General features: G+C 38.2%; 1 protein-coding gene across 5 annotated transcripts in view; it reads right to left on the bottom strand.

Annotated features, from left to right (window-relative positions):
- The window catches only part of COQ3 (coenzyme Q3, methyltransferase), a 29219-nt gene that overhangs the window by 2347 nt on the left and 15478 nt on the right, over positions 1-11394 (bottom strand). For 3 of the 5 annotated variants that reach the window (XR_009543890.1, XM_060168197.1, XM_060168200.1), the window contains exons 4-7: positions 10763-10862; positions 7232-7474; positions 4112-4271; positions 2683-2877 (exon numbers count right to left, since the gene is read on the bottom strand). Coding sequence is in view for 4 of the 5 variants with exons in the window: in XM_060168197.1 (XP_060024180.1) it covers positions 2705-2877; positions 4112-4271; positions 7232-7474; positions 10763-10862 (676 nt within the window). In the remaining variant the exon portion in view is untranslated. Of the gene's footprint in view, positions 1-2587; positions 2878-4111; positions 4272-7231; positions 7475-10762; positions 10863-11394 lie in introns of those variants that run through there. The other 2 variants (XM_060168196.1, XM_060168201.1) reach the window with 1 other exon arrangement.

The raw sequence follows: 11394 nt of genomic DNA, 5'->3' as shown, positions 1-11394 counted from the left end.
CTTTCTGTCTTATTTCACTTAGCATCTAAGACCCTCCAACAATATCCATGTTGTTGCAAATGGCAAAATTTCATTCTTTTTTGTGGCTGATTAGTATTCCATTGTGTGTGTGTGTGTGTGTGTGTGTGTGTGTGTGTGTGTGTGTATTAGGGTGGCAAAAAAAAACTGTTCGGGTGGAAAAACCTGAACGAACTTTTTGCCCAACCCAATACATATATATAAATAACATCTTCTTTATTCATTCATCTGTTGATGGACAGTTAGGTTGCCTCCATATCTTGGCAATTGTAAATAGTGCTGCTATGAACGTTGGGGTGCACATATCTTTTTGAATTAGTATTTTTGCTTTTGTTTTGTTTGGATAAATACTCAGGAGTGGAATTTCTGGATCATATGGTAGTTCTATTTTTAGTTTTTTGAGGAATCTCCATACTGTTTTCTGTAGGGGCTGCACCAATTCACATGCCTGCCAACAGTGTACAAGGGTTCTCTTTTGTCCACATTCTTGCCAACACTTGTCATTTGTAGACTTTTTGATGATAGCAATTCTGACAGATGAGAGTTGATACCTCATTGTGGTTTTGATTTGCATTTCCCTGGTGATTAGCGATGTTGAGCATCTTTTCATGTGCCTATTGGCCATCTGTATATCTTCTTTGGAAAAATGTCTATTCAGGTCATCTATCTTTTTTTTTTTTTTTTTTTTTTGCAGTACACGGGCCTCTCACTGTTGTGGCCTCTCCCGTTGCAGAGCACAGGCTCCGGATGCACAGGCTCAGCGGCCATGGCTCACGGGCCCAGCCGCTCTGCGGCATGTGGAATCTTCCCAGACCGGGGCACGAACCCGTTTCCCCTGCATCGGCAGGCGGACTCTCAACCACTGTGCCACCAGGGAAGCCCTGTCTATCTTTTAATCTGGTTGTTTTTTTGATGTTGAGTTGTATGAGCTGTTTATATATTTTGGATATTAACCCCTTATCAATCATATCATTTGCAAATACTTTTTCCCATTCAGTACGTTGTCTTTTTGTTTTGTTGTTGGTTTTCTTTGCTGTGCAAAAGTTTTTAAGTTTAATTGGGTTCCATTCATTTATTTTTGCTTTTGTTTCCTTCGCTTGAGGAGACCAAAAAAAACACAAAAATACATTGCTACAATTTATGTCAGAGTATTCCACCTATGTTTTCTTCTAAGAGTTTTACAGTTTCTGGTTTTCCATTTAGATTAATACCAACACTTTTCGTTTTTCCCAACAGATAGAATGAAGAAGCTTTGCTTTGGTAACAAAACTACTAGAATTCAGACTAAGAATCAAACTTTTAAATGAAACCCAGTGGGAACTCCTGATTTTTAGTGTCCTAATTAGACATTAGCAACTGAAGTTAAAATTTCTTTTAACCCTTTAAATTTCAGTTTCCTCCCTGGAATGCCACTGAGAAGCAAATGATAAGCTAAGATGGTTGGGAATTGTTTGCGTGGTGAGCCCAATCCAACAGGCATTGACAAAGAAATACAGAAAGCTTATGAGCTTAAAAGTGAGAAAGGCTAGGGAATTCCCTGGCGGTCCAGTGGGGTGCAGCCAAAAAAAAAAAAAAAAAAAATGGTGAGAAAGGCTAGAAAGTAAAAGCTGCCTTTCTATATGAGTCACAGGTGTTCAACCTATATTTCTCATATTTGGTCAACACCCTCTATCAAAGTCGTTATACATTCTGGACTTTCAGAAAAAGCCAAAAAATCACATACTTCAAGATGCGTGAAAGTATTTCAAGTCAGTCCCTCTAATTACAAAATGTTAGCCGAAAAAGAAAATTTCCGTAACTAAACTCTTAAATTGAGTTCAAAAATCTTTTCTACTTAAAAAAGGCACCACGAAACATTTATAGAACTGTACAGAGAAAAATGTCCAACATAATCTGAATTTCTTGATTCTAATGTTTGACCAAACCCAGTATATATTTAACAATCAATTTGCTTTCCAAAAACCAAAATTTAAAGGAAAAAAGACATTTTATCTTCCTAAATATAAGTGGTATAAAATAAAACCAGTCAGAAGCATAACTGCCTTTAACTAAAACCAAATAAAGAAGAACCTAGATGATACAAATTTACTTAAATTAAAACATTACAGTATATATGTATGTGCATACATGCGGGAAAAATATCATATAATCTGTAAGATGAAGTGAAATATGTATACCCTATTTATATAACAAAGGCTGAGAAACTTAAACTCCTAGATCACATAATACCTCATCAAAACTTTTTTTAATCCATAGACTAATCCCTTGAAGGTAGCTATTAGATGAAACAACAAAAGCTTTTTTCTAAGGTTTTAGCCCTTTCTATTGACTTTATCCCGTCTCAAAAGACAGATGGTGGGCTTCCCTGGTGGCGTAGTGGTAGAGAGTCCGCCTGCCAATGCAGGGGACACGGGTTCGTGCCCCGGTCCGGGAGGATCCCACATGCCACGGAGCGGCTGGGCCCGTGAGCCATGGTCGCTGAGCCTGCGCGTCCGGAGCCTGTGCTCCGCAACGGGAGAGGCCACAGCGGTGAGAGGCCCGCGTACCAAAAAAAAAAAAAAAAAAGACAAATGGTATATTTTGTGTATTTGTAAACATCAGACTTTCAAGCCATTTTACTACAGTCCTTAGAAACAATTCATTTCTTCAGCTCTTCATGCACACCTGAGTTGGTGGAGGTTTCAATTCAGAGCTCTTCTGTTTCCTCCTTTAAAGCAAACTCGGCAGGAGCTGGGTGTTCCTGCATGCTGGATTTCACGGCATGAGCTGCATAATTAAGGCTGGTGTTTTTACTCCAATGCCAGTAACCTGAGAAGGGGTTGTAGAGCATTCCTGCCACAGTTTGAACTGACAGACCGTCTGAGAAAAAAAAATATCAGACAGAGCATATTTAATAAATATTTACCTTCCACATGCCAAGAGTCTCATGCAACTCTCCAAATTAAAAAAGGATTCCTAACTCAATAGGCACAAATACTTTGTAGCCATGTACAGCTCATTCTTTACTGCAGCAGAACATAAACTCTAGCACGGTATTTGGGATTTGGTAAGTACTCAATAAATGTTAGCTGTTTTTAGAAAATACTGGCCAAAAACTGACTGTTCCAATCATCTTTAAAATATTTTTTCTACTCTATTTTCAACAAAGTTACTTGCAGAGAAGAAATTACCACATTTCATTGGACAGATAATATTATTCCAAGTAAAATCAAGTTTATTGATATACTGTTACGTGAACAAAAAGCATGAGACACACATGAGCCTAAGAGGAATACCAAATGCCAAATAAATGAACTGACAAGTGTTATTACTTGACAGGAATTCAACAGGTAAATCAAGTGCTCACAAGGTGTAAAGCAGAGCTAGGCACTGTGGGGAGCACAAAAAGGAGACAGTCTTGCCTTCAAGCCAGAAAGAGGTTAAGAACACTAAAATAACCGTACTATAAGGCATGCTATAACTAGCATAAAACACTACATAAAAAGTGACGGGCTCCCCTGGTGGCGCAGTGGTTGAGAGTCCGCCTGCCGATGCAAGGGACACGGGTTCGTGCCCCGATCCGGGAAGATCCCACATGCTGTGGAGGGGCTAGGCCCGTGAGCCACAACTACTGAGCCTGCACGTCCGGAGCCTGTGCTCCGCAACGAGAGAGGCCACAACAGTGAGAGACCCGCGTACCGCAAAAAAAAAAAAAAAAAGAAGTGACAAGGAAGTTCAAAATATATCTGACTATGAAGGAAGTAATACGTAAAATAAGCTGATTCAAGCACGGCCTCAATAGGACAAACTGAGGATGTGTAACTAAAAGACATTTGTACCTCATCCTTAAACAGGTGAGGACTAAACAGCCAAAAAGCATTCATTGATCATCTATGATTTGCTTGGCCCTGGGTTAGGTGCCATAGGTGAGAGAAAAGTGGATGTAATACGTAATCCTAACTTCAAGGCGTTTATGATCTAGTTGAGGAGAGAAAACCAACATCCAAAGAATAGTGGCCTATTTCATTAAGTGCTAGGTTAATGTGATTAATAATTATAGGCACATTGAAAGTTCAGTTAGGCCTTGGAAATTGGAAAAAATTTTAATACTTACTTGATTCCAGAATGCTCTCTAGCTTTTCAGGTGAAACAAACTTCTCCCATGTATGAGTACCTTTTGGTACAATACCTGCAATCTGCTCTGAAAATACAATTCCCAAGGCATAGGACAGCTGTGTTTTGTTGATTGTAGTAATGAATAAAGAACCACCAGGCTAAAAAAAAATATGTGTAGAAGTAAAATTTTAAATGTTAGGAGTAACAGTTAGATAAAGGCTTGGCTTCCCCCACCCTCCTCCTTCCTTCCAAACAATTTAAGTGCAGTTAAGATACACAAGTATGGGGACTTCCCTGGGGGTCCAGTGGTTAAGACTCCGTGCTCCCAGTGCAGGGGGCACAGGTTCGATCCCTGGTCGGGGAACTGAGATCCCACACCGCGCGGTCAAAAAAAAACAAAACACAAACCCACAAGTGTGAATAAAATATAATCTACCAAAATAGAGGGTTTTTTTCTCTCGGGAAGTTCATTGTTATGGGCAGTCCACTACAGATGCGTGTACTGAGTTTATGCAACAGTGCTTACAACTAACTCCTAAAATTATACATTACTATGATTTATGTTTATATTTATACATTCTTTTGTACATATCAAATAATTTGTAATAAAAATATAGAAATGAGATCCGGCTGCTCTTCCTTGTTACATGTCCACACTGATGTCTTAATGTGTCAACACTGCTTTCTTTTTGGGTGCCAAGTCTGCCTAACTTGTTTGGTACAGCGCACACTGCCCCATGGTTTGTGCAGGCTGGCAAGGCCAATTAGTGTTCTCTGACAAAAGCCTTAATGATTAAGGTATGAAAGTGTTTTGTTTTGTTTTGATTTCATTAGTATAAAGAATATAAAGAGATCAAGATAAGAACTTCAGTGAATGCAAACCACTTACGGGATTGTTTAGTCTGCCACTTTTTAGTGACTATATTTATAGTGTTTCCTGTATGTACTCCCACAAATGGCAAGAACATTAATGTCTCTTCCACACATTCTCATTAGCACCTGATGGAGATAAAATGCCTAAGACCCCTTCCAAAATAATCATATTAAGATATATATGTATGAAAATATCTCAAATAACACTCTAAACCAAAAATAAAAATGATAAGAGAAGGCCCTGAAATATTGGGATGTGCCCTTAAGACTAAAATATCAGACACTACTTCATTACACATTATAACTTTTCTCTGTGAAACTCTAGTATTCTAAAATATCTCATTAAAAATCACTTATGTGTGGGCTTCCTGGTGGCGCAGTGGTTGAGAGTCTGCCTGCTGATGCAGGGAACACGGGTTCGTGCCCCGGTCCGGGAAGATCCCACATGCCGCGGAGCGGCTGGGCCCGTGAGCCATGCCCGCTGAGCCTGCGCGTCCGGAGCCTGTGCTCCGCAACGGGTGAGGCCACAGCAGTGAGAGGTCCGCGTACCGCGAAAAAAAAAAAATCACTTATGTGTCAATTATATCTCAGTAGAGCTAAGGGAAAAATTACTTATAAATATCTAATCTGTGTTTCATAAAATCTTACTCTAAGGAAATAGTGATGAGCATTGGTCATTTTTTTTAAAATAGTCTTTCCATTAAAGCAAAAATTAGTTTTAAATTCCATGATGCCGGTATCCCTAATATATGTGAGAACTTCCATCCATACACACTGACTGAGACACTACTCAAAAAGAAATAATTAGGGAATTTTCCTTGGAAAATAGGAGGTATACCTAATAAAATTTGTTTTTAAGAGGAAACACCACCAAGAAACTATACACATTGAAGGAGACTACGGAGATATGGCAACTAAATGCAATATGGAATACTGGATTGGATCCTACAACAGAAAAATGACATTAGTGGAAACACTAATGAAATTTAACAGGGTCTGTAGTGTAGTTAATAGTATAATGTCAACTAATTTTGTAGTTTTGAGAAATATACCATGGGCTACATACAGGGCTAGGAGTACGGTGAGGCAAGTGAGGTACTGAGGGCACAGAATCCAAGGAGGCACTCACTCTCTGGGGCATGCAAATGCAGGACTGGCGCAGAATAGCGAGTGCCGCCTTTGACTTTCTGCCACACCTGCCTCACCCCAGTTCCTACCCTTATTATGTAGAATGTTAACAGTAGGGGAGACTGGGTGAAGGGCACCCTTCACCACCCTTCACAGTGGGAACACTGTGTACTATCTTTCCAACTCTTCTATAAATCTAAAATTATTTTAAAAGTATTTTTTAAAAGCTCTATTTAGATAAAGGCTAAGCATTTAATTCTTTTAGCTCTTGACCTTAGGGAGTTACCTCTCGAATACATAAACAACAGAGTTGATATAGTAATAATAATACTTTGGAAATATTTATTAAAAGAAAATTTGGAACCACCTTCAGAGGACTGTGTCAAATTATATAAGCATAATAATGTAGGGACTTCCCTGGTGGCGCAGTGGTTAAGAATCCGCCTGCCAATGCAGGGGACACACGTTCGAGCCCTGGTCCAGAAAGATCCCACATGCCGCTGAGTAGATAAAAAGATGTAGCCTTAAGCCCTACTTAAGTGCCTAGTGACCTTTGACTTAAAGACCATGTGACCTCTGACACCTCAGATTCTGATCTTCATTGGGTCAAAGGAGGTCATAATGCCTGCCTTACCTTCCTCACCTGGTTGTAGGTAAGATCTGATGAGATCATTTGTATGAAGTACTCTTTTATAAGCTGATAACTGTTACACATATCACATATACAGAGTGACTTAACAAATGCTGGCTAACCAATTTATGCTAATAATGGTATTTTATTTTTTAAGTATTAATCCAAGTCAATTTCTTAGTAATTGTCATTCAATGCCTATTAGGTAATTAATCCAGACTACACCAAAGAAAAACACCACTATAAATCTATTGTTTGTATTGTAGTGTTCAGCACCAACATTTTTCAAGATCCCTGGACATCAAGATACTAGATCTGGAAAACCCCAGATATCGAGGGCAGGCTGAGAGGCAGAAGTAATCTCCAGCAGAGATGCTGTCCCCTCATCCTGTCTTCCTGGTTTCAAGTATTATAAAACATTTATTGCTATGGATACATACACAAACTCAAAAGAAAAAACAAATAAGTAAACTCTGTAAGTCTTACTTTTAACACTTGACAGCAGCACTGTATAAACATTTCTAGATCAATCACATGTTCTACAACTTCAGAAGCTACGACAGCATCAAATGTTTCTGCAGTTTCTTCCACAATCTTTTCCAGGGAACATGCTCTGTACTCTATCCTCTTATCCAGGACTGGGTCAAATGATTTATGGTGCTGTGCTGTTTTAATGTTCTCATCCACAGGATCAATTCCAATAACTGAAGCCCCAAGCCGCCCTAGAGGCTAATGGCATAAGAAATCATTACCCTCAGGAAGAAAATAGAACACACGTTAGCAATAAAAAGCTTCTCAAAAAGGAGACAAGATTAGGCACGAGGTGTTAATTGCTGGAGATCATTTATGGGTACACGAAAGTTCAATATACCATTTTCTCTAGTTTGTACATGTTTGATAATTTCCATAATAAAAAGCTTAAAAGTGAGAACAATAATCACAACAACAACAAAACTTATCAGGAACTGCTTAAGCATAGTGAGGAGATTTTTGTCTACATTCTCTAGATATATTTACAGGCACACAGTACAGTATTAACATATTTAAAGTGCAATAAATGTAACATGTCATTGTAAAAAGAGCAAAATTTTCTAATACTCAAATTCTCTGAAGCACATTTTTTTCTCCATAGTTTCTCTTGTGACTGACTAAAAACGATTCTTCGTAGCTAATTCTTCTTTCAGCCTTTATAGTCAGTCACTTCCCATGACATGCCCAATTTTTAAACACAGCCTTTATTTTGATCAAAACTGCATAGCATTTATTTTATAACTCTTTAGTTAATAAGTTAAAAGTATAAATCAAATTATTTTAACTTTAGAGACACAGATCTGTAATAATACACGGAGAAGATCATAGAACACATAGAGTAAAAGTGTACTAATTTACAATTTGATACACCTTATATTCTTGATTCTAAGGGATGTATTTTCACATATTTTACATTTCCTGAAATTTTATAATTGATGTCAAGAGAAACCAGCGCACTGCCATATGAAGAACACATTTTCTGTGCATATGGAAACTTAGCTATGTATCAAAGGCCTCTGTTAACCTCACTGTCAACTTGGCTGTTATGACCTTGACAGTAACACACACCATTGTATCTTCACTTACATTTGTATCCTGTACTGTTTGCTTAAAATATCTTTCAAGCAAAGATTATGATGCAGCATTTAAACAAAAAGTTATTGTGCTGATAGGATATTACAAAATAGAACTGTAGGGCATAAATATTCTGTCAGCTAAAGCGAGTATTGTTCACAGGGAGAAGTACTCTAGAGCACCTAAGAAGGGGAGAGCCCCCAAAGCAGGCAAAATTCTGTTACGTTTTGATACTGAAGCAAGTGCAAAAGGACAGCTTATCAGTGCATTTAAACCAGTGGAAATTGCCTAATATCTTGGGAGAGAAGAGACAACAAAATTTCCAAAGCTATTCAAATGACCAGTGCTTTTTTTTTAATTGAAGTATAGTTGATTTACAATATTATATTAGTTTCAGGTGTACAACATAGTAATTCAATACTTTTATAGATTATACTCCATTTAAAGTTATTATAAAATAATGGCTATATTCCCGTGCTGTACAATATATCCTTGTTGCTTATTTATTTTATGCATAGTAGTTTGTACTTCTTAATCCTCCTACCCATGTCTTGCACCTGTCCCCTTCCTTCTCCCCACTGGCAACCACTGGTTTGTTCTCTGTATCTGTGAATCTGTTTCTGTTTTGTTATATTCATTTGTTTGATTTTTTTTTTTTTTTTTCTGCGGTACGCGGGCCTCTCACTGCTGTGGCCTCTCCCGTTGCGGAGCACAGGCTCCGGACGCACAGGCCCAGTGGCCATGGCTCACGGGCCCAGCCGCTCTGCGGCATGTGGGATCCTCCCGGACCAGGGCACGAACCCGTGTCCCCTGCATCGGCAGGCGGACTCTCAACCACTGCGCCACCAGGGAAGCCCTGTTTGCTTTATTTTTAAGATTCCATACATAAGCGGTAACATACAGTATTTGTCTTTGTCTGACTTATTTTACTAAGTGTAATACCCTCTAGGTCCACCCACATTGTTGCAAATGGCAAAATTTTCATTCTTTTTTATGGCTATTATTCCTGTGTGTGTGTGCGTGTGTGTGTGTGTGAGAGAGAGAGAGAGAGAGAGACAGAGACAGAGACAGAGACAGAGACAGAGAGAGACAGAGAGACAGAGAGACATCTTCTTTATCCATTTATCTGTTGATGGACACTTAGGTTGCTTCCATATCTTGGCTCTTGTAAATAGTGCTGCTATGAACATTGGGGTGCATGTATCTTTTCGAATTAGTTTTTTTGTTTTCTTCAGATGTATACCCAGGAGTGGAACTGCTCGGTCATATGGTAGTTCTACCTTTAGTTTTTTGAGGAACCTCCATACTGTTTCCTGTAGTGGCTGCACCAATTTACATTCCCACCAACAGTGTACTACGGTTCTGTTTTCTCCACATCGTCATCAGCATTTGTTATTTGTAGAATTTTTAATGATAGCCATTCTGACTGGTGTGAGGTGATATCTAATCGTGGTTTTGACATGCCTTTCTCTGATGATTAGCAATGTTGAGCATCTTTTCATGTGCCTATTGGCCATCCGTATATCTTCTTTGGAAGAATGTCTACTCAGGTCTTCTGCTCGTTTTTTAACCTGGTTGTTTGTTTTTTGACCTGGTTGTTTGTTTTTTGATGTTGAGTTGTATGAGCTGTTTATATATTTTGGATATTAACCCCTTATCAATCATATCATTTGCAAATACTTTCTCCCATTTAGTAGGTTATCTTTTTGTTCTGATGATGGCTTCCTTTGTTGTGAAAAAGCTTTTAAGTTTAATTAGTCCCATTTATTTATTTTTACCAGTGCCCCATTTTTGTGTAAAAAAAAAAATCCTCACTATAATTTTCTGAAATACTTATATATTTTTAAGAAAGTAAAAAGCATGTACTAGTTTATAATCATAAAAATATTAAAAACAACATTATACACTTCCTGTTTTAAAAATGAACAATATTATTTGTTAAAAGGATAAAAGAGGCATAAGCCCATATTTTCTCAATTTTTTTTTTTCCCCAGTTAAAAATGCCAGGAAAGTTGGGCTTTCCTGGTGGCACAGTGGTTAAGAATCCGCCTGCCAATGCAGGGGACACAGGTTTGAGCCCGGGTCCGGGAAGATCCCACATGTCGCGGAGCAACTAAACCCGTGCGCCACAACTACGGAGGCTGGGCTCTAGAGCCCGAGAGCCACAACTACTGAGTCCGCGTGCCACAACTACTGAAGCCTGCACACCTAGAGGCCATGCTCCGCAACAAGAGAATCCACTGCAATGAGAAGCCCGCGCACCGCAATGAAGAGTAGCCCCCGCTCGCCGCAACTAGAGAAAGCCCACACAGCAACGAAGACCCAACACAGCCATAAATAAATAAATAAATAAATATAAAGTTCCCTTTAAAAAAAAAAAGAAAAATGCCAGGAAAGTTGTAAATCACTTACCTCCGTTAACAATCCACCACCACAGCCAACATCAAGAATCTTCATCCCAGACAAAGGTTTTCCTGGCTGGTGATCAGCAACTGTTTTTAAAAGATTGTCTCTTTTAAAAAAATTCAAAATATATAAAAACAAATCATTAATTTTATCAATAAAGTCTTAAAAGTGCATAATTTTCAAAGACATATTAAACTCTCTTTTTAAATAGACTATTGATTTTGGGGGTAAAAAAACTTATTTTCAGCATAAAATGCCATTATGCTTAATTTATAAGATATTTTTATTAATCAGAAGCAGGAGGTTTAAAGTTCTTGAAATAACCTAGTAATAATTATGACTTAACTATTACTTTAGTAATAATCTAAAGAAAAACTTTAAAAACAATGTAATTTAGATTAACCTAATTTTATTCACTTGAGATATCATGTCACCTGAGGTATTATTAGCTATGTTGCTAGTACTTGCTAGACCCATTTCATATCAGCAACAAATAGGTTATTTTACAGGGTTTAGTAGAAGCAGACTGGAGATCTATATTTGCAGAATTTGCCTACATTCCCTTCTAAATTGAGTCACTTTTCATCTTCTTAGTGGTGTTTTCATGATCATGTAAACAGGCACCCAAATCAAGTAAA

The sequence above is a fragment of the Lagenorhynchus albirostris genome, chromosome 12 (genome assembly GCF_949774975.1).
Source record: "Lagenorhynchus albirostris chromosome 12, mLagAlb1.1, whole genome shotgun sequence".
NCBI lineage: Eukaryota > Metazoa > Chordata > Mammalia > Artiodactyla > Delphinidae > Lagenorhynchus > Lagenorhynchus albirostris.
This window is presented reverse-complemented; position numbering and strand designations above follow the sequence as displayed.